At 36.7% G+C, this 24,922-nt stretch overlaps 1 protein-coding gene across 1 annotated transcript in view; it reads left to right on the top strand.

The window, feature by feature from the left end:
• The first annotated feature begins 7,269 nt into the window (after positions 1 to 7,269).
• Sec20 (vesicle transport protein Sec20) overlaps positions 7,270 to 24,922 on the top strand; it is a 93,441-nt gene continuing 75,788 nt past the window's right edge. Inside the window, exon 1 of the mRNA XM_090414905.1 lies at positions 7,270 to 7,495. Within this exon, the coding sequence (XP_090271031.1) occupies positions 7,394 to 7,495 (102 nt within the window). The 5' untranslated portion in view covers positions 7,270 to 7,393. The remainder of the gene's footprint in view (positions 7,496 to 24,922) is intronic.

The raw sequence follows: 24,922 nt of genomic DNA, 5'->3' as shown, positions 1-24,922 counted from the left end.
AGTAGCATCTCTAGCTTCGATGACCTTGTTGCAAAAAATCTATACTAAGTAAAAATAAAAAGATATCACATATAATAAAACTCCATGGACTTCATATCTTGTTTTGGATTTTGGCTGTCAACTATAGTTCTATGAGGTCTTCAAGTGCTACTTTTATGCCAGGCAGATGACCCGAAAAGCTTTACACATTCAAGACGATCTGACTATCTTTTTAGGATATACAATAAAAAAGTACCAAATACAATAAATTATAAAAAAAATCAGCAAACGCCTTTTTATTCCCGCATATATGGGAGTAGGCGAGGCCGTTTTTAGCCATATCTAACTTTTGGAGACTGAGTGGGCAGTTCATTCTCCACTGGTATCCAATCAGAGGTAGCTGGCACAAGACTATCACTAATTAAGAGGCACGCAGTGAAGAGTGACAGCTCAACAAGTGCCCCCATCTCGTGGTCCCTAACCCTAACACTGGTATTTAATGTCTGAAATAATGTGGTTTCTACGGTCGATTTTCTTGAGTTTACGGGACGAAAAACCCGAGTTTCCGGGAGAAAAAACCCGCTTGCCCGTGCCAGAGATCGACTAACTCGGGAACCGGTCGAAAAAAGGCTTATAAAAATTTCCTCTAGTCGACGATTAGACTCGAAATCAAGTCTTCCTTCGTGCGGCAAGCGCCGTGGTGTGCAAACGCCACATCTCCTAAGCTATACAGGCTTCCAGTAATATTTGGTACTATTATCATGTGTGTTGACTATTTTGGTACTTCAAAAAAAAAAATCAACTAACGCCTTTTTATATCCGTATAGGGAGAGGCAAGACCGTTTTAGCCCTATCTAATTTATGGAGACTGAGTGGGCAGATCATTCTCAACTGGTAGCTAATCAGAGGGTTGGCCCAAGGCTATCAGTAATTTAAGCAGTCTGCAGTGAAGAGACGTATCAACAAGTGCCGTCATCTAACCCTAACACAACATTTTCAATATCTGAAACAATGTGGGTTCTACGGTCGATTTTCTTGAGTTTACGGGGTGAAAAACTCGAGTTTCAGGGAGAAAAAAGTCTTAGAAAAGTTCCTCTAGTTAGAGATTAGACAAGAACTTAAGTCTATCTTCGGGCCGTTTAGCCTTAGGAGTCCAAACACCACTTCCATTTAGATAGTCAGGCTATAGCTATATTTCAGTAGTTAAAATTTTACCAAATCTGATACATGAGTACCAAATGTGGCAACGCTTCGTTAGACTCTGTCATAAAACAGTACTGAAGCAGATGACATGGTGAGACAGAAAAATGAAAAAGTGGCGGCGTAAATATGACACCACTTATCCATGTAAGAATTAAATCACACTGATCTAGTGATGCTATGATGAAAATTTATAATATTATTCATTGTACCGAGGGTCGTACATACAATTTTCCCGAGGCGATCGGGTCCCAAGGCGCTGGAGTGCTCCAGAGTGCTCCCACATTCTTTGGGTTCTTAAATTGGCCCTAATTTTCCGATCCCTCCAGATAGAGCCTGTTGCTCCCCTGCATAAGTATTGCCCTTATCAAACCTCTACATTTCCCAACACTGCATAATATATGGGTCATAATTTCTACGAATTAATATACATAAAACAATCTAGGCTTACAAAAAAATGGGCATGCTAGTCTTCACACAATATATGCAAACTTTTTTTGAGATCCAAGGAATTTTAGGCTCTCTCCTTTGGCTCCCTGGTCCTCTTTTAGACCAACGGCCCAGGTAAGGTATTCCTGAGCCCTCCCCCCTCTCATGGGCCCTGACAGGATGTAAGAGAGCTATTGCACAAAACTGAATAAATCGGCAATAAGCGTTAATATCATATCATCACGGTTGCTGGTTGCTAAAACAGTGTTCATCTGAACTGACTGTTCCTTTGACCATTATGTATAATTCGAGTCTCACAACAAAGAAATTTATACAGGATGGAAAGAATATACGATAATCTTATAGGACTGGTGCGAAGGATTTTGACGGGACACAGTATGAAAGGCTGTTACATAAATTGTAGAATATATAATTGAATTGGATCGTATAATATTAGTAATGATGAGAGGATGACTGATTGATATTTGAAAAAATGGTACATAGGTGATGTAAGTTTCCAAGATCTTTACAACATTATTAATGCAAAGATTGAATAACAACATTCTGAATGATTTGTGGTGGCATCATCTACTGGCGATGCTAAGATAGGCAGGATAATTTTAACTGTATTTGATAGGCAGTAATTGTAGAATGACTTGAATAGGCTGGAATTTGGGCATGTGATAAATAGCTGTCATTTCAACGTTAGCAAATGTAAAGTTATGCACTATAGTGTAATGAGATATCCAACATCATATTATATTGGTTGGATTATGCTAGTAGAAACTGGTCAGGATAGGGAGCTTAGAGTTATAGTTAATAGGAAATTGAAGTTCAAGGGCCATAAAGCCATGATTGCGAATATAACTCAGAGGATAAACTAATCTTAATATCTAAGGATAGTGAAGTCATTTACTTCTATAAGACTATGATGCGATTCCACTATGACTGCTATGTGCAAGTCTGGTTTCCATGGAAATGCTGATACTGTGTGTAGACTGTTAAACATGATAATGGGATTGTGTAATATAGATTATGATGGTAGTTTAAGAATTTGTGATCGATTGACACCAGCAGACAGAAGAAAGATGGGGTATTTGTGATATGATTAAGACTTACAAATTGCTAAAAGGGTTTTATAGGATACCAGGATTTATTTTATGGAGGATGCATAGGTGCTATTCATGGAAAGTAAGAATGAATTCAATCAACAAGGGAGGGAGTGAGAGGTAGAATTTTCTCTCAGATTTATGCGTAATTGGAATGTATTGACTTTAAAGGGTTAGTGAGTGCAGATACTGTGAATGAAATGAAGAAAAGGTATGGCAGTTGCTGTGGGTGATATTTTGTTTCTCTGTTTTATTTGAATAATAATATCATAGATCCATCATTGACTTTTTAGAATAGTGATTCTGTTTCGTTTTTTTCGACCTAACCTGTATCCATTTTCTCCAGTGTAGAAATAGTCTTCCTTGTTATATTACACAATTTGTATTAATTTTTCGGAGTTGTGATATTGATCGACTTTTTATGACAAGAGCTTTTCGTAGCCGAGAAGAAGAAAAAAGTAGAGTTCAGCTGTATTTATATATTTTGTTTTATTATTTAACACATTATGTGAATGAACACGAAAGGAAGAGAAGCGTATGTGTTTATCCAAGTTGCAATGTGCCAAAATAAAAAAAGATGTACATTGTGCTTGCTATGGTCATTGCTGTAAATCAGTCTGGCGGTTCATTTTCTAACTGTGTTAATTGATGACAGCGAAGATCCCTTCTCGCTGCACGAATTAAATTTTTAATGATGTTTAACGTAATGGGGTGGTTGTTTAGCATGCGGTTGTGTAAATGAGTAACGTACAATAGCTGTACGCCCACAGATGCGACACCCTTCGACACTTCTGTGCATGTCAAAAGAAGGAGAATCCATTCCGATATTAGGGTAATCAATGCGTTTTGTGGGATCATTGTTTATTATTATACGTCGGAAAATTAGCTTTTCTTTAATGAAAATTCTAGCTCTTAAAGTGGTAACTATTTTGCTTGTATTTATGTATAATCCTCTTCCACTGATTTATGTATAAATCAGTGGAAGAGGGTTTGTATCCCAACAGTGAAATGTGCAGAAGAATCTTGAGAGGAGCAGACATCTATAAACAACCCGGGCTCAGCTGGCTCCGGCTGTCAGTACCTGGTTAGGGCCCCTACCTAGGGGTTACAAGGAAAAATAAAGGATTCAATCATCTGACTAAGGGAAGCAGCTTTGTCAGTACTGACACAAGGTTGAAGTCTCATGATGACGGTAAAGCTTGTGATTAGAAAATTGCAGATGGCAATACAGTTTATTGTGTACGTCTGTACTACTGCAGAGCAGAAAGCAAATGGAGAAACTACTGCTCTATTCTCTCTCCAGACTAACCACCATTGCGAGCAAATCTACACAAATGGCCCCGAGTTACCGGCTTCCCTTAAATGGGACAGGGGTACGAAGAATCCCCGGGCTCAACATGGTGCGCTCAGTAAAACTAGGAACCTGGAATGTCAGAACCTTGTATGAAGCAGGTAAGCTAAGAAATGCTGTCCAAGAAATGAAAAGACTTAAATTGGAATTTTAGGAAAGAGTGAAGTTAGGTGGCCAGGATCAAGCAAAACTCAAGTCAATGACATGACAATGTATCACTCTGGAAATTATGAAAACAGCCATCAAAACGGAGTTGGAATAATAATAAACAAAGATATCAATAAGTCAATGTTGAGCTTCATCCCTTACTCAGATAGGATGATGTTATTAAAACTGAAAGGACAACCACTAGATGTTAATCTTATACAAGTCTATGCCCCTACTGCTGACAAGAGTGATACCGAGATTGAAGAATTTTATGATCAATTAAAAGAACTAATGAAAAATACAAAAAAGCATGATATTAACATAGTCATGGGTGATTTCAATGCTAAAGTTGGGAAAGGTAAAAGTGGAGATATAGTTGGCGAACATGGACTGGGCACAAGAAATGAGAGAGGTGACTGTCTTTTTCAATTCTGCCAGGAAGAGGAGGAGCTAATAATCACAAACACATGGTTTAAGCTACCGCCTCTAAGATTGTATACTTGGCGATCACCACAGGATAATAATGGGAATATAGTCAAAACCAAATTGATTATTTACTAATTGATCAACGATTTCGGAGTTCTATAAAGAGTACAAAAACCTATCCTAGTGCAGATATTGCTTCTGATCATAACCTACTGGTGGCAGAGTTACAACTTAGACTGAAAGCTATGCTTAAGAAACATCAACAAAAAAGGTTTGATTTGGGAAAATTAAAAAACACAGAGATAAGAAGCAAATTGAGTCAAGATCTGAATCAAGAGCTAGCACTTATCAAGAATGATGACATCGTGAGGGTTGATGAATCGTGGGACAAATTGAAATCTGTCTTCATAGAGAAATGTACCAATACCTTATGTCCTAATAGAGCAGTAAAAAAGAAAGATTGGATGACTGATGAAATTCTTTCTCTCATGGATCAACACAGATCATATAAAAATCATAATCCAACAAAATATACAGAGGATCAGAAAATTATTAAACACAAGATCAAAAAAGTAAAAGAAATCTGGATGAATGAAAAATGTAAAGAAATAGAAATTCTACAGGAAAAACATGACAATTTTAATCTACACAAAAAGATGAAAGAGACCTCAGGTATATATAAGAAAAAACAATTCTGTATCCTTCGAAACAAAAAGGGAGAAATTATATCCAAAAAGGATGACAAAATACAAGAATGGGTGAAATATATAGAAGAACTCTGTACTGATGACAGACAGGACCCAGAAAATACTTATGAACATATGGAAGGTCCATGCATTCTAAAATCAGAGGTAGAATGTGCATTAAACTCAGCTAAAAATGGTAAAGCCCTAGGTGCAGATAGAATACCAGCAGAAATAGTAAAGTTATTAGAAGGTGACAACATTAACATATTAGTAAAGCTATTTAATAAGATCTACAATACAGGCATAATCCCTCAAGACTGGTTACATTCGACCTTCATTATGCTACCTAAAAAAGTAAATGCGAAAACTTGTAATGACTATAGAATGATCAGCCTAATGAGTCACGTTCTCAAAATGTTTCTGAAAATAATTCAAAAAAGAATATACATAAAATGTGAAGACACCATCAGTGATACCCAATTCGGCTTTAGAAACGGCTTGGGAACAAGAGAGGCCCCCTTTTCTGTTCTCAGATCTTATTTCAAAAATGTATTGACCAAAACAAGGTAATATTCATTTGCTTCATCGACTTCGAGAAAGCATTTGACAAAGTCCAACATGCTAAAATGATTGTACTATTAAAAAGAATTGGATTAGATGGTAAAGACATCAGGATCATTGAAAACTTATATTGGAACCAAAAGACATCTGTTCAAGTTGATGACATTATTACAGACTCCATTAACATCAAACAAGGAGTAAGGCAAGGATGTGTGCTGTCACCTGTTCTTTTTAACATCTACTCAGAAGCCATATTTCAAAAAGTCTTGGAAGGAAGAAAGGAAGGGATTAGTGTAAATGGTGAAATCATCAGTAACATCCGATATGCCGATGATACAGCTCTTCTGGCTGACGATATTCAGGATCTTCAAAATCTTTTGGAACTAATAAATGGAGAGAGTGAAAAAATGGGATTAAAAATAAATATCACCAAAACTAAATTCATGGTCATAAGTAAGAAACCAATTCTTAATTTAGCACTTTCTTTAAATAGGAAACAAATAGAAAGAGTGGCAAAGTTTAAATATCTCGGATGCTGGTTAAATGAAGATTGCAATCCAGAAATGGAAATAAAAGTTAGAATTGAAATGGCAAGAAAAAATTTTCTCTTGATGAAATCAACACTGTGTAACAGCAGTTTAAACTTAGAGCTTAGAGTACGCATGGTTAAATGCTATGTATGGTCTGTACTGCTGTATGGTGTAGAAACTTGGACCCTTGAAGACAACATCAATAAAAAGACTTGAAGCCTTTGAGATGTGGTTATACAGACGAATGTTAAAAATCCTAGGACAGCAAAAACGTCCAATCAGGAAGTACTGGAACAAATGGGGAAATCACGTGAACTTTTAGATACCATAAAAAGAAGGAAAACTGCATATCTTGGTCACCTACTTCGTAATGAAAAATATAAGATACTTCAATTGATTATAAAAGGGAAGATAAATGGAAGAAGAGGACAAGGAAGACGAAGAAAATCTTGGCTGGCAGATATCAGACAGTGGACTGGTATGAACTCTGAGAGACTGCTCAGAATAGCTGGGAATCGCTCAAAATTTGGCAAGGTGGTCGCCGACCTCTGATAGGAGATGGCACTCAAAGAAGAAGATGTATAGCTACCAATACGCGAAGCACGTGACTTCGCTTGTTGGTAGCCAATTCATACATCCTTTATTTCTTTTCCTCCTTCAGCTAATTTTTCGACATATAATAATAAACACTCAGTCCACGAAAACGCATTGATAACCCTCAAATCAAAATGGAATCTCCTTCTTTTGACATGCGCAGAAGTGTCGAAGGGTTTCGCGCGTACAATAGTATATTATTTATTATTATTATTTGACACCTCCAGGGAGTCCAAAGGCTCATTGAGGGAGGGCACATATTCTTTCTCCACACTCAATCAACTTACTCACCGCAACCACACCAACGTCATCTACCGCCGACCACCACCACCACTGTATATTATAAGTGAGTGTATCACAATGTTTGAATCATAATTTATCATGAATGCTAGTCCAAGAAGAACGATAAGTACTCGAACTGCAATAAAAATACTGCAGCAAGAAATAGTTAAGTGTGATTTGCACGTGAAAGCATATATACAGGTGAGATCAATGTTGTACGTTTATTGCACGAAGTTGTATGGCTATCGATGTAACAATATTCTACGCTTCTGACGTTGAAAGTATTTCTTATTTAAAGCCAGGTTCATTGTACTACTGTCAGTATACAGAAGCGCGATAATCATTCACTGTATACACGTTGCAGAATTCTCGCAGTCAATGTAATTGTGCAAAATTCTGAATTTGTAATATATATTGAAATATATATGTTTAAAAGGAATATTGTACTTTATTTAGCCCGCTTTTAAAATTCGAAATTAACGAAAATGTCTAATACTGTATTATAAAGATTAATAGTTTCAGAAAGTTTTGTTCATTGGTTACGAAGTGGATTATACTTGACAAGAATATAATTTCTTGTCAAGTTTAATTTATTAAAGATTAAAGCCAAAACAGAGCCTGGGAGCGGCGTTCAAGTGGAAAGGGATGACTGAAATTTTTCAAATGAGAGATTACAAAAGAGATTATGAAAGTTGGTCATTATTTTAACCGATATTTAGCCGAAGATGTAAGAATGACAATCTAAAGAGTTAAAAAAAAAAAATGCCGTTTAAACCTTCTTCCTACAAAGATAATTAAATGGTGTACTTAAAGATGATCATTTGTCTCTAAAGGATATTGCAAGTGTAGCAATATAGTTCATTAAAATTTACTTTCTTATAAGTTTTTTTTTTTCTCCCCATCTAGCAAAGTATAACAAACACACTGAAATGGATTTGAAAGAGTGTTCTGATTTCATATTTTGACACTATTCATGAATATTATTATACAAAAGTTTTATTGTATAACAAATATTATCACATGTTTAATTACATATAACTTTTTTTTAATGTTAATCTTGCTTACATAATGTTATATTTAGAAAAGTTGACATGCTTCAAAACATATCATTCAGCTCTAAACAGTTTTGAGAAAAAATTTCATTTATGGTATCTCCTTATTGGCATTTGTCAACACTTGAATCTCAGACATTTGGATTTTCATCCTGAAACAAGAAAATTAGCCAGAAAAAAAATCACCACACAGTTAAGACAATAAATCGGTCTTGTAACCTTTAAGTTGCTTTACATCCTAATCCAGTAAGCAGAACCATGATAAAAATTTCTTTTCTGAAAGTAAGCTGAAATTGCTCAAACATAAGAATGGTTTTTTTTTTATGTTTGAACATAAGAATGTTTATTCTTTGTGGTAAATGCCACAAAGTAAAATGGTTGATAATTATATGAAAGGTGGTATTGTTTCTCTAAAATGTTACCTACTTGGATGCTTTTTCCTACTTAAATAGTAACTAGACATTTATTTGGACACCTTCAGGGAGGTAATGGACACAAGATAGAGAGGCTTAGTTAACGTTCCAGCAAACAGGTTGCAAGTTTGAATCTCAACGTGGGCATGGATGTTTGTGATTGTCTGTAAGTGGGAGGTGAATTGTATTACCCAATGTGAGACCACCACCTCACTTAATTATTGAAGGCCTGAAGTGGCTTGAAAAAATCCATGTTTAGTCTCTGGATTATGCAAAAATAAATAGAAAAATTAATAAAAATGGAAACATAAAATCCTTAGCCCAGCCACTATTACTAATGTATTATATTTTTGTTGTTATTAGTATTACGTGACACCTCCATGGAGTCCAAGGACTCATCGTGGGAAGACACACTACCTTGCCAAATATATCTCATCCTCTCCTCCACCACCCAATTCTCTAACTATGACACTACTATCATCAATGCCATCTATTGTCTCATCATTACCAACAACAGTATTTTGTCTGTAAATTGCATGTGCTCTGAAGGCTGATTTTTCTGTACGCAGAATGAAAAACCAGAGTTTCTGGGAGGAAAAAACCTTGCTACCACCGTATGAGATCGGCTAACTCACCTTCAATAGATTCACAACATTTTGTGAACAGCATAAAAAGAAGAAGAAATTCACATAATGCTCGGTTTACTTTCTCTTGATTGTATTCACTGAAGAAGCACAATCTACAGAGAAAATTTTCACACCAATATGGAAGAAAATGGACCTGGAAACATCCAAATGGAACAAGATCACAAATTGATCATATTTTAAACAATGGAAAGTGGGTGAGATCAGTTAAGAATCGCAGTGCTTACAATAGTATAGAACTAAACTCTGGTCACAGAATAGTAAGTGCACATCTAAAACTTAGTCTCAGTGCTTTTAAACCTTAAAAAAGAATAACAAATAAATATCACTGTAATGACCTAAATCATTCCTACCATACAACTCAGTATAAAGAAGCAGTGCAGAACAAACTAGCAGAAGGTCCAATTCCTGAAGAGCAATCCCAGAACATCACTCATATTGTACAAAAAAACTTTGGTCACCAAGACTTAATCTTCTTGAAGGAAATGGGTAACACAAACCACAGAAGAACTGATAAAGAAATATGACATTAAACAGCAACACAGGAATCAGAGGATGCACAACCTACACACTCTACTAAAAGAACTAAATGATCTAATATATGTAATCTTTCGAAATGACAAGGAAAACCATATCCAGACTATTTGTCAGAATTTAGAACTATATCAAAATACCTATAAAACCAGAGAAATGTACCCAGTAGCTAATTCCTTATGCATCAAGGAAAGGAAACCCAAAAAAGACTAACAATAAATCCCTGTGGAGAATTCATGACTAAATAAACACGTAAAATCACAGTAATAGGTTTTTTTAATACGTAAATATTTCGACCTAAGTATCTTAGGATATCGTCAGTACAGTTGTGAACAATACTAGGATAACATACAGAGAGGACGCATGAATAAATGGAATCCAAATGCGTGCAGCAGTGCTTTCTAGCATCAAAACAAAACAAAAAATTAGATTATTATTTAGATTACATTAAAATTGAATTATTTTACACAATTGTGTATGACAATTTCCCATACTTTAGGAATGGCAAGGACATCATTGTGGTTTAGATGGGGTCTGTGAAGTAGAGCTTCAGCACTTTCTTTATATAAACGTCCATGTTTGTCTGAAGATCTGTATAGAAGTTTGGTCTTTTCCCAGTGGATCCTATGGTGTGGGTTTTCAACTCCTTGTTGGGAGAAGCCGGACTTCTGCAGCTTGATGAGACGGATGTGGTCTTGATGTTCAGAGATGCATTTAAGAACAGATCTGCCTGTCTGCCTATAGTATGACAGTTTACAGGAACATGGTACCTCGTACACGCCAGGTAGTAACAGAGGTGGGAGTTTGTCTTTAGGCGAAGGTAACAAGTTGTAGATCTGGTTGATGGGTTTGTAGATCGCAGCAAGATTGTATTTTTTTATAATTTTTGAAAGTCGCTCTAAGATGCCTTTGACATACAGTATGGGAATTCTATGGGTTTGTTCTTGTCTAGGTTGATGTGTATAGAAGTGGCTGATGATTTTTTTGAGTAGTTTTAGGATTGTATCCATTTAGAATGGCTGTGTTTTTGATTATTTCCAATTCCTGTTTTAGAGATTGCTCAGAGGAGCAAAATCTGAGTGCTCTGGTTACCAGTGATTTGATGATGCCAAATTTTTGAGAAGGATGATGAGCAGAAGAGTTGTGGTTGTAGTGACCTGAAAAGGTCGTCATTCGATAGACAGAAGTGAAGATGGAACCATCTTCTTTTCTTCATCATCATCAAATTCCTGCCATGTACCCTCAAGGGGTGTACAGGATATGATAGTAATGATGGAATTTTTTTCATTTTTTATATGTCAAGACTCTCACATTATCAGATCTTATATTTCTATTGTCTAGCACTTTGTACCATATCAATCCACCTATATCTTGGTCTTCCTCTGGGTCGTTTTGCTGCAAACCTGGCAGAGAACACTTGTTTTGCTATTCTTTCTTCACCCATTCTGTTTAAGTGACCATACCACCTGAGATTAGCTCTGCTAACGCATTCCTGGATACTGACAATGTCAAGTTCTTTCCTAATATCCTTGTTTTTAATATTGCCATTGATGCCATCTGTTCACGTCTATAATCCTTCTCAGGACTCTCATATCTGCAGTCCCTAGTCTTTGGTCAAGTGTTTTACTTCTGACCCAGCTCTCAGATCCATAAGTTAAAACTGGCTAATTTAGTGTTCCGACTAATTTCTCTCTTATTCGATATGAATTTTTTCAGTTGACTTCCCACCATACCAGCTTTGCTGATTCTGTTGTCTATTTCTATATTTAATTTACCATCTTCAGTAAAAATCATGCCTAAGTAGCCTTAAATGTTTTACTTGTTCCACAGGTTCTCCATTCACAACACAGTTGACATTTTCAATGATTCTACCTATTTTCATTGTCTTTGTCTTTTTATTGCTGACCTTCATACCATATCTATTACAACAGCTATTCAATTTAATCAGAGAATCTTGCAGACTTGTAGCGGATTTATTTAGAAGTATAACATCATCTGCATAAAGCAAAGAGCTGACATTAACATCTCCAATTTTGATATCATGTTTAATACCACTTTCCTTCATAATGTGATCCATATAGATAATGAATAACAGTGGGGATAATGTCCATCCTTGTCTCATACCAGATTTATCATTCTTCCTGTACTTCCTTCAATTCTAACTGCTGACTTACAACTCAAATAAAGACTAAGTATTGCTTGATATAATGCCCCATTGACACCATATAACTGCAGCGTATTGAATAGCTTCCCTCTTGGCACCTTGTCATATGCCTTTTCCAAATCGACGAAACTTAAATACAGATCTCTGTTATATTCCCATGCTTTCTCGACTATTTGTCGTAAAGTGAAGATCTGATCCTGACAGCCTCTATTTGGCCTGAATCCAGCTTGTTCTTCACCAAGCTTTTCTTCCACAGTTCTTCTCAACCATTTCTCAAGTATACTTGCATAGATCTTGCCAGGAACACCCAGTAGGGAAATACCTCTGTAATCCTCAAATTTAGTTTTATTTTCCTTTTTATATATGGGTACTATGAGAGCTCTACTCCAATCATCGGGAATTCGTCCCTCTGTCCAGGCTTTCTGAACTATGCGGTGCAGCCACTGTAAGACTCTTATACCACCATACTTCAGCATTTCTGGTCGAATATCATCTACTCCTGCTGCCTTTCCACATTTCAAGCCTTTGATGGCTTTTTCTACTTCAAGTATGGATATGTATTCCTGACTACATGCCTGGTCAGTGTTTTTTATCACTGTGCTGTCATCACTGCTTGTTTCATTTAGCAGTTTTTCAAAGTAATTACTCCATACTTCAAGGATATCTTTTTCTCCTGTTTTCATGTCACCTTTATCATCTCTAACTCCTTTTACAGCACTCTTTCCTCCATTCCTAAGCTTCAACAATCTCCAGAATATTTTGCCACCTTCTTGATATTTATTTTCTATATTCTTGCCAAAGTCTTCCCATGACTTTTGTTAGCTAGTTTTACACAGTGTTTAGCATTCTTGCATTTGTCTCTGTATTCTCTAAGAGCACAAGCTGACTTATTTGACAGGAACTTTTGATATGCTTTCTTCTTTTCCTTCACTGACTCTTTAACTTCCTGTGTCCACCAGGGAGTTCTGATTTTTTTATCCTTGCAGACCTCACTACCTGCCTCTCTGGCAGAATCAATCAATGTTTTCTTCAGAGTTTGCCACTGAATCTCCAAGGTTTGATTTCTGTTCTCAAACTCTTTCATTTTTCTTCAATAATCTTTCTGTATTTTAGTCTACAGTTCACATCTGAGAGTTGCTCAATTTTTATTCGCTTTAAAACTTTCTTACATGTTATTCTTTTTAATATGAAATTCAGTTTTATTCTGCTCAAGACTACATAGTGATCACTTCCAATTTCAAATCCTCTGTACACTCTGGTGTCCTGCACCATGAAGAAAACATCTGTATCAACAATAACATAGTCAATGAGACTTTTCTTATTCCTAGCCTCTTCTCTCCATATGAATTTGTGCACATTTTTATGTTGGAATATTGTGTTAGTAATAACCAGTCCATGTCCTGAGCAGAAATCCAACAGATATTTGCCATTATTATTAGCTTTGCTCTTTTCTCCAAATTTTCCGAAAACATTTTTGTATATGTGACAATCACTTCCTACTCTGCTATTTATCATGTTGGAGGCTTAATGGATTTTTTACAACACTCACAAAGAATTAAAATAGAATTTAATACTCCTATATTTCGTCCTAGTCACTAGGACATCTACGGGGATTACAAAATCAATTAATGTAACATGTGCACAAATAACAAACCATACTAAGCCCAACCACGTGGGTGACACTAAAGTCCTATCTAGGTAGAGCGCCCTCTAAGGGCAGTAGTAGGTGGCCTGGAATGTAAGGTGGGAACTCTGGTGATGAGTGTTTCCCAAATCTTTGGAAGCTTAATGCAACCATATTTATTGAGATTTGGTTGGTTTTTGAGAGCTGCTGCTGCTTCTCAGAAAAGTCTCTCTTTCTTGAATTTGCTGTGGTGGAGCATGGTGGTTTTCTTCCATGATACTCTGTGGGTGGTTTCCAAAGCATGGTCAGCCAAGCCTGAATGGCCATAGTTGTGTTTGAAGATGTAAGACTTGTGTTCCTCTAGACGGATGGATGCTGATCTGCCTGCCTGTCCAAAGTACGCCAGCTTACAGGAACAGGGTACTTTGTAAACTCCAGGCAGAGAGAGAGGAGGGAGCTGATCTTTCGTAGAACGGATAAGGGTAGCCAGTTTGTGGTGGGGCTTATATGCTGTGTGTAGATTGTACTGTTTTAGTATCTTGGTCATTTTTTCAGAAGTGCCACGGATGTAAGGTATGGTGATGGCATTTTTAAAATCTTGTTGACGAGAAGGAAGGGGAATGGGGGAGGAGTTGATTATTTTTTTGATACTGTGATCACTGTAGCCATTAGAGAGGAAAGTGCTGTGTATGTGGTTAAGCTCATTAGTGAGGGCGGTTCCACTGGAACCGCCCTCACGTACTTTGGACAGACAGGCAGATCAGCATCCATCCGTCTAGAGGAACACAAGTCTTACATCTTCAAACACAACTACGGCCATTCAGGCTTGGCTGACCATGCTTTGGACACCACCCACAGAGTATCATGGAAGAAAACCACCATGCTCCACCACAGCAAATTCAAGAAAGAGAGACTTTTCTTAGAAGCAGCAGCAGCTCTCAAAAACCAACCAAATCTCAATAAATATGGTTGCATTAAGCTTCCAAAGATTTGGGAAACACTCATCACCAGAGTTCCCACCTTACATTGCAGGCCACCTACTACTGCCCTTAGAGGGCGCTCTACCTAGATAGGACTTTAGTGTCACCCACGTGGTTGGGCTTAGTATGGTTTGTTATTTGTGCATATGTTACATTAATTGATTTTGTAATCCCCGTAGATGTCCTAGTGACTAGGACGAAATATAGGAGTATTAAATTCTATTTTAATTCTTTGTGAGTGTTGTAAAAAATCCATTAAGCCTCCAACATGATGTCGTCACAGCACTTAAGCCTCTACACACGTATTCTGCTATTTAGATCCCCAACAAAGACCAACTTTTCCTTTTTCATTGTGTCAGTAGCTTTCTCTAGAGCCTCAATTGTCCAGTTCCCCATTCTCATATTTGCTCACATTACTCTACTTGAGACTGACTGCCATTCAAGAAGATTAGCCTCGTATTTTGTGTTGAATACTAGGGCTATTCTGTCTTTTCCTTGATTCATTGCTTGAATATAACATTTTGTATTTATTGCTCAGAAAGATCTCACCAGTTTTGGTCTTTTTTGTTTCAGTCACCCCTATTATGTCGATCTGGTACTTATCGAATTCCTCAGCTAGCCATTTCTTTGCCATTCAGGCTTCTTATGGTGATAGTACTGATCTTTAACTCTGGTGATGTTGAGTTGGGTTTTGTTTTCAGATTTGTTCCAGTAGCTGACTTTTCGCTGTTTGTCCTGGTTCCCTGGCGAAAACAACGGGGGCCTTGTTTAACCAGGCGATGCCCCAACCGGCATGAAATTTTGTCATCTCGTACCATCATTTTTTATTTTGGTATAACCAATAAGAATACAATTTGGTTAGCTAAATCCCAAATTGCCAGCCCATCCTCGTTCATTCAGTATCCAAATAGATACCCAAAGAGGGTGCACCACGAGAAGGTGAGGATTGGACATTAGGTCAGAGGCCCTGGTTGGTTCTTCGCATTCCTTTAAAGGCTATGTGGAGGTCTTCTCTCAGTTATACAACTTTGACCCTTAAGCACCCAAAGAAATCTTCTTTTCTTTGGATGTGTAAACCCAGGAAAGAGATACTTTGTCGAGATTCTTTTTCTAACGTAAATTTGATGTGGGGTGAAGATAGTTTATTTTATCTAGAAACAGATGTAGCTCTTGTTCAGAATGACCTCAGACTGCAAAGATTTCATCGACATAATGTAGCCAGATTTTTGGTTTGGTTTGAAACACAAAACTTTTTTCTTCAAGATCTATAAACAGGTCTGCTAAGTTAGGTGATAAGGGAGAGCCATATGGCTGTTCCCTCCTCTTGCTCATAGATTTTTTCTTTCCTAGTGAAGTAACCTGAAGTATTTGTAAATATGAATAATTCAACAATATCAGACGGAAATTTTTGAGTTAACAGGTCCACTGTTTCCTTATGGGGAATATTAGTGAAGAGGGAGACAATGTTGAAGCTAATTAGCATGTCTGTTTCCAACAGTCGAGTGTCTTTTATTTTAGCGTGAAACTCTGTGGAATTTTTAATTGAGGCTGAATGACCAATGTGGGGACGGAGAAGGTTAGATAAGAATTTTTATAACTTGTAAATCCGGCTGCTAATAGAATCAACGATGGGTCTGAGTGGGACGTTGTTCTTGTGAAGTTTGTGTATACCGTATATTCTAGGAGGTCTTGCATGGTATGTCTTGAGTTTTTTTACAGTTTCTTCATCTAAAGAAGTTGTTTCATCAAGTAGCTTGTTCGGTTTCTTGAGCTGTCTTTTTGTGTGATCATAATCAAGTTTTATAAGTATTTCGATCTCGGAGTAGTAAATTCATTTTCCGGTCATATGACTACCACAGTGGTATTTCCCTTGTCGGCTCTGGTGATGATTATGTTTTTATTATGTTTTAAGGCAGTAAGATCTTTCAATTCTGATGATGGAATATTTAAGTCCAAAGGTTTGGCATCAAAAATTATTTTTGCTATTTCAGTGTTTCTTTCGATGTTGTGTATAAAATCCAGATATGGAAAGCATTTTGGAGGAATGGCAAACGTGTGACCTCTTGCTAGAACATTTAATTCATCTTCTGTTAGAGGTATTAAAAAACCTATTACCGTGGTTTTTACGTATGTTTATTTAGTCATGAATTCTCCACAGGTTTCTTTATATAATCAAGTCTTATTCTTTCATTGGGAACAGACAGCACAGAAGACAGACTTACTAGGCAAACTTCAACTGAAACAGGGTAAGCTACGTTCCCAAATCTCTTTTTTAAAAAAGTGCAGATGCAATAAACTCATTCCTACGTTCGCTAAACTAAAGGAAGTTATTAAATCACCAGGTGCTCATAAAATCTATCAGAAAGCAAGCCATTCACTTCTACTTAATCAGTTATGAGTTTCTAAACATGAATTGGCAACAAATAATTTAAAAATTATAGAATTAGAAGCAGAATTGTCAAACATGTAAAATCAACAGCTGCTTCAAGTGATTATTAGTGTTTCAAAAAATTCAGGGACCAAAGCTTTTGATAAAAGTAACACTAACCTACAAATACCTCATTTTGTCAAAGCGTTCTAAGAGGTTATAAGTTTGCCATTCCTCCAAAATGCTTTCCACATCTGGATTTTATAAACAACATCAAAATAAACATTGGCCACCTCTCCAGTATTGAAGCCAACAAACTTCGTTTTGAAATAGCAAAAATAATTTTTGATGCCAAACCTTCGGACTTAAATATTCCACCATCAGAATTGAAAGCTCTTACCGCCTTAAAACATAATAAAAACATAATCATCCAGAGCCAACAAGGGAAATACCACTGTGGTTCTTGATACTTAGTCATATGACTGGAAAATGAATTTATTACTCAGAGATCAAAATACTTGTACAAAACTCGATTATGATCCCACAAAAAGACAGCTCAAGAAACTGAACAAGCTACTTGATGAAACAACTTCTTTAGATGAAGAAACTGTAAAAAAACTCAAGACATACTATTCGAGACCTCCTAGAATATACAATTTACCCAAACTTCACAAGAACGTCCCACTCAGACCTGTCGTTGATTCTATTAGTAGTCCTACTTACAAGTTATCAAAATTCTCATCTAACCTTCTCTGTCCCCACATTGAGCACTCAGCCTCATCAATTAAAAATTCCACTGAGTTTCATGCTAAAATAAAAGACACTCAACTGTTGGAAACAGACATGCTAATTAGCTTCGACATTGTCTCCCTCTTCACTAATATTCCCCATAAGGAAACAGTGGAACTGTTAACTCAAAAATTTCCGTCTGATATTGTTGAATTATTCAAATCTACAATTACTTCCGGTTACTTCACTTGGAAAGAAAAAAAAATCTACAAGCAAGAGGAGGGAACAGCTATGGGGGGTTTCCCTTATCACCTAACTTGGCAGACCTGTTTATAGAAGATCTCGAAGAAAACATTTTTGCATTTCAACCCAAACCAAAAATCTGGCTACGTTATGTCGATGACATTTTTGCAGTCTGGGGTCATTCCGAACAAGAGCTACAACTGTTTCTAGATAAAATAAACCTCCTTCACCCCTGCATCAAATTTACGTTAGCAAAAGAATCTCCACAGGGTATCTCTTTCCTGGATTTGCACATCCAAAGAAAAGATGGTTCCATCTCCACTTCTGTCTATCGAAAGCCGACCTTTTCAGGTCGCTACATCCACAACTCTTCTACTCATCATCCTTATCAAAAATTTGGCATCATCAAATCACTGGTAACCAGAGCACTCAGATTTTGCTCCTCTGAGGAATCTCTAAATCAGGAATTGGAAATAATCAAAAACACAGCCATTCTAAATGGATACAATCCTAAAACTACTCAAAAAATCATCAGCCACTTCTCCACACATCTACCTAGACAAGAACAAGCCCAGAGGATTCCCATACCATATGTCAAAGGCATCTCAGAGCAACTTTCAAAAATTATAAAAAAATACAATCTTGCTGCGACCTACAAACCCATCAACCAGATCTACAACTTGTTACCTTCGCCTAAAGACAAACTCCCACCTCTGTTACTACCTGGTGTGTATGAGGTACCATGCTCCTGTAAACTGGCAGACAGGCAGATCTGGTTTTAAATGCATCTCTGAACATCAAGACCACATCTGTCTCATCAAGCCGCAGAAATCTGGCCTTTCCCAACACAGAGTTGAAAACCTAAACCATAGGATCTACTGGGAAAAGACCAAACTTCTACACAGATCTTCATATAAACGTGAACGTTTATATAAAGAAATGCTGAAGCCCTACTTCAGAGACCCAATCTAAACCACAATGATGTCTTTGCCATTCCTAAAGTATGGGAAATTGTCATACACAATTGTGGAAAATAGATCAATTTTAATTTTAATGTAATCTAAATAATCTTTTTTTTTTTTTTTTACACTAGAAAGCGCTGCTTGCACTTTTTGGATTCCATTGTATTCATGTGCCCTATCTGTATGTTATTCCTAGTATTGTTCCCAACTGTACTGACGATGTCGTAAGACACTTAGGTCGAAATATTTATGTATTAAAAAAAACCTATTAATGTGGTTTTACGTGTGTTTATTTAGTTTAGAATAAATCTAAAAATGACAAGATACCTGAAGATAAAAATTAACTCTTAGTGTAGACGAACCCACTTCAAAAAACTATTGAATAACTCATCAGTGAACTTCATTACGGGTGCTTTGCCAGAAATAATAATCCAAAAAGAACTCGTTATATGTGCAAGAATTTGAAACAATTTTACTGTGCAAGAATTTGAAGCTGCACTAAAAATCCAAAAGAATGTGAAAGCATCTGGATTGGATGGTATAATAGCAGAGGCTATTAAACATGGAGGAAAAGAGCTTCAATAACAACTGTTAAATATCTGTAAAATACAGCTCTTGCATCCAGCATCTCATTATAATGGAGAGAAGGCCTAATAATACCAATACCCAAAAAAGGCAATCTAAACAACCCAGAAAATTACAGTGATATCACTACTTCCTACCACATTGAAAATCTATTACAGGAGGCTTCTAAACTGAATTGAACCATATGTGACACCAATTCTACTCAGAAATCAAGCAGGTTTTGTGAAAAACAGAAGCACTATTGAACACATCTATTGCCTTAGAAGAATCAAGAGATAAAAACCTTCCCTTAATCTTCATAGATTTCTCAATGCCTTCGATTCAATCATTAGACAAAGGATGTTCAAAATTCTCAATTATTATGGCATACCTACCCTTGAAAATAATCAAAGCAGTAGCAGAACCATATCAGAACTATCATGCAAGAGTAATGCTCAATGGAGAGATGACTGAGAGCTTTCTTATTTCCACTGGCATTGTCCAGGGAGACTCTTTGGCACTATATCTTTTTATTATTACTCTTGATTATATATTCAGACTCACAGGAAATGGGTACAGAATAACTCGAAGATTCAGCATAACAAACCCCCACATAAGCAGACTCTATTTTGCAGATGATATTGTTGGTGATTGACTGTAATATTCAGACTTCCCAAAACTACTTAGATAATTTATGTAAAAGTGCAGCACTGACTGGGTTGGTATTCAATAGCAGCAAAACTGAAGTCCTAAAGAACAGAATAGAAGGAAATATTTGGCTAAATTGACTACATTCTTGAAGAGGCAAAGAAATTTCATTACCTTGTTCCTACGTCAATATTGTCACATAGTGAAAAAGAAAACAAACAAAGCTCTTCAGTACCAAAAAAAAAAAAAAGTAACTAATGTCTGGAAATCCAATCTAATCACTAAAACTACCAAAATTCATTTGTACAAAACCACCAGTCAAGCCATATTACATATGGTCCTCATACATGGAACATCACTACTTAACGAGCAGTTAATATTATCAATAGCTTTGGGACAACATGCCTTCAAAGATCTCTAATAAAAACAATTCAAAAAAGTCAATCGAGATGGTTGGGACATCAGCTTAGACCTTCACCTATGTTCAGTATTCTTGTTCCCTACAGGCTATCTAATGGATACAGAGGAAGACCAAGAAAATAGTTTTGGCAATACATAAGCAAACTTCTTTTGGAAGATGAAGCTCATGAACCATCTGACATTTACTATTTGGCACATAGCAACTTGATTCACTTTCATCTAATAGACTATATCTCCATGAGATTTTGTTATATAACTATTTCTGTGTATATTTCCTTATTTATAAGTGAATAAATGATGATCTCTACCTTGCATTTGCCATAACTCCTTTTCTTTCATCAGTAGCACTTCACCTCCTTTTATACTGTTTCTGTCTTCATGAAAAATATACCCTTCCATATCTGTTCTTGTCAGGATATCATCCAACCACGTCGCATTTCCAACAATTTTGAGTGAACGAACTCAATCAATGCAACAGTTTTGTTCCTCTTGTTTCTGATACTTCCTGCATTTGCTCACAAGCATAACAGTTCATTTCTGGATTTATAACAAGTTTCACTGATCCCACTTATTAGATATGACTTCTCCATTCCTCCCTTGAGCCATTCCTCTCTCTCTCTCTCACATTATCCATCCCTGTACCATCTTCAAACCCCAACTGTTTCTTTTACATCACAGGTCATTCCTTTCATATCTGCTCACACTTTCACTTCTTCTTTGTGCATTCACCTTTCTCATGCTGTGTTCCCATCCAACCTTAGTCCCCCCTGTTTCCCTACCCATCTTGCACTTCTGTCATTCTCAACACTCATAAACGGCACTTCAATTTCAATACCTTCCACAATTCTTCGTACTTGCTCAGATCCATTCTCTGCACTCATTAATCTCCTTTCCAGAGCTGCATTTCCAAATGATTCGCACCAAAACCATTCAACTGCAATCCTTCAAACTCATCTCACACATTCATAAACGTCACTCCTTTCTCTTTACACATTTGTGCTGATATGTTCAGAAACCTTGCTCTCTGCTTCATTTCATCACTGTCATACCTGAGGAACACGTGAACTACTTTTCCTATATTTTCCTTCTTTTCTTTGTTTCATACACAGTTATGTTTCTCTTTCTGTTAGTGAAATTGCATTTTGTGATGCTGATGCTCATTTGAGTGAAAATGGTTGCCTTGTTTGCCCACCTTTTCACATTATAAATGATTAGTAAAATTGCTTATTGTAGGTGAAGTTCAAGAGGAAGGCTTGTTATTTAACTTCAGTTTTGATAAATTACTCAAGTTTCATATGGCTTTTTTTCATCCACTTTCTAATTCATTAAATATCCATATTATAGGATATTGTATTGTAACACTGTCCAAATTGGAACCTCCACATTTGAGTTAGTTTTCAAAGCACTCAATAAAATGGCACTGAATAAGGATAAAGAAAGTAGTAGATAACTAGAAATTTGTTTCCAGAGATTAAATGAATGCACAGTTAATGAATTTGTCATGTCATGTAATGAGTGACAGATTTCTAATTTTTAAGATGAATTTCCCATTATGAACCTTGACTTTACTGGTGATACTAGTGATGATGCCTACTATCATTCATCAGAATATTGTTTAACATTAATGTTCTTGTAACATGCTTTTTGAACAGATCACATTATTAAACATATATTGTAGATTATTGGTATAAATTAGAAATTCAGTGGTAACTGCATGATAATGGTAATCCACGAGCCCTCAATCTTTCCTTATAGGAAGCATTCCACAGACCACTCGCCAGTTTGTCACTCACCTCCAGAGCTGAGCACAGTAATCCAGATATAGTCGTATCAAGGCTTTATAAAGAGGAATAATAGCATCCTTATCTCTGCTTGTTAGTGTTCTTCAATAACCAAGTAATCCTGGTTACCCTGGCTACTTTAGCATTATGCTCTCTAAACTTCAACTCTCTATCTACTACTACCTCCAAATCCCTGGCTTCAGTTTCCTGGAGTAAAGTCCCATCAATGTGATACATGGCTTGTCATTTTTGCATCTCAAAATGCATAACTTCATACTTTTTCATATCAAATTGGCATCCATTATGTTTTGCCCATATTCTCAGCTTATTTAAATCATCCTGCAAGCTCTCTACATCACTCTGATTAACTATTTCCTTATCCAACTTTGCATCATCAGCAAACAACTGAATATCTTCCTTCAAATTATTTCTTATATCATTTATGTACAGGTTTAACAGCAGTGATCTAAGCACTGAGCCCAGTGTCACACAACTGGGTGCAGTGCTTGGACCACTGTTGTTAAATCTGTACATAAATGATATAGGAAATAATTTAAAGGAAGATATTCAGTTATATCACCACTTTCATATCCATCCCTATTTGTGCAGTTTTTGTAACAGAGTTCTGTGGTATCCTGTCAAAACACCTTTGCAAAATCCAGCAGTATCATCATGTAGCCATTCCCTTTATCCAACTCAGCTCTCATCCTAATATAAAAAATTAATAGATTACTTAGGCATGACTTACCCTTCAGAAAGCCATGCTTCCCCACCCCCTCATCTAGTATCATATTCTTATTCGCCCAGGGCTGGTTTTATCATTAGGCAAACCTAGGCAATCGCCTAGGGGTGCTTGCCTAGGAGTAATGATTACTCCTGTATTATTATTAATATATGATTACTCTTATATTAGGAGAGTAATCATATATGTATACAAATGTATTGGTTTTGATTAAAAATTTTTTTAATGTTCATAATATTATTTTTATAAATATCCACATGTTTAAGTGTGCTTGTGTGAGTATGACAAAATATATATAGAGAGACGATGTATAGGGGGTGCCTAAATTTTCTTTGCCTAGGAGCATCAGATACTCTCGGACCAGCCCTGTATTCACCCATTCCTGAATTCTCTTTTTGAACAACTTTTCCAGTACTTTTACCACTACTCCTGAGATACTGATTGGTCTATAATTTGCTACCACAGACTTAGATCCTCCTTTATGCAAAGGAATTATTTTGTCCTCCTTTCTCTCTCTCTCTCTCTCTTTTGGGACTTTGCCAGAGTTAAATTAAACAGCTTAGTCAAAGGCTTTGCCAGTTCTCCTGCACATTCACTCAAAACGCAAGCCAATATCCCTTCCAATCCCACAGCTGTATTTGCATTCAAATTCTGCGATATACCAATTCTTCAACCCCTTTTCCTCACATCAGTTCCTGTCACCTTTGCCATAATATCTTCACTTAGATGATATACCATTGCAAAATTGTCACTCAGTAGCTCAACAATTTCATCTTCCTCCGTTACCTCTCTGTCATCGGCATTTAAAGTTATCCTTCCATTATCATTCTTCCTTTTACTTGCCAGATAATGTAAAAAACTCTTTGGCATTTCCTTTCACTTGCTCAGCTAACTTCTTCTCATAATCGGATTTTGTCTTCCTCACCCTACTGGTCATCTTTCTCCTTATATACCCTTCATAACATGTTTTTTTTTTGCAGCACTTGCTTAATTATATTACCCATCCATGAAACTCTACTCGATTTACCCTCATGACCTTGGGTATTGCTTCCTCCAGATACCCATTGACAATCACCCATGTACTCTGAACATCCTTCCCTTGTAGATCTTTATGCCATGATACTGCTTCAAGCTGCCTCCTAATTGTATCATAATTACCTCTCTTGTAGTTCCACATCTAAACCTTCTTAACTGGAATTTCCACGTTTTGCTACCATCCAAATCAAGACCACATGATCACTTTCCACATATTGAAGCAGTGTAGCCACCTTGGTTATTATTATTGCATGGGGTGCTTAAGGGTCAAACCTGTATAACTGAGAGAAGACCTCCGCATAGCCTTTAAAGGAATGTGGAGAACTGACCACGGTTTCTGACCTAATGTCCAGTCCTCACCTTCTCATGGTACAACCTGTTAGGTATCTACCTGGATGCTGAACCAACTAGGATGGGCTGGCAGTTTTGGGATTTAGTCGACCGAATTGTGTTCTTATTGGCTTAAACCACAATATAAAATTATGGTACAATGACAGAATTTCATGCTGGCTGAGGCGTTGCACGATTAAACAAGGCCCCCATTGTTTTCTCCTGGGAACCTGGGCGAACAGTGAAAAGTCAGCTACTGGAACAAATCCTGAAACACACCCCAACTCAACATCAACAGAATTCAAGATTGGTACTATCAACATACAAAGCCTGAATGACAAAAAAAATGGAGCTAGCTGAGGAATTGGATAAGTACCAGATCAACATAATAGGGG

This window comes from Typopeltis vanoorti, chromosome 26 (genome assembly GCF_054136105.1).
Source record: "Typopeltis vanoorti isolate ZY-2024b chromosome 26, IOZ_Tvanoo_1.0, whole genome shotgun sequence".
NCBI classification, from domain to species: Eukaryota; Metazoa; Arthropoda; class Arachnida; order Uropygi; family Thelyphonidae; genus Typopeltis; species Typopeltis vanoorti.
The sequence above is the reverse complement of the archived record's forward strand: the minus strand, read 5'-3'. Positions and strand labels throughout refer to the sequence as shown.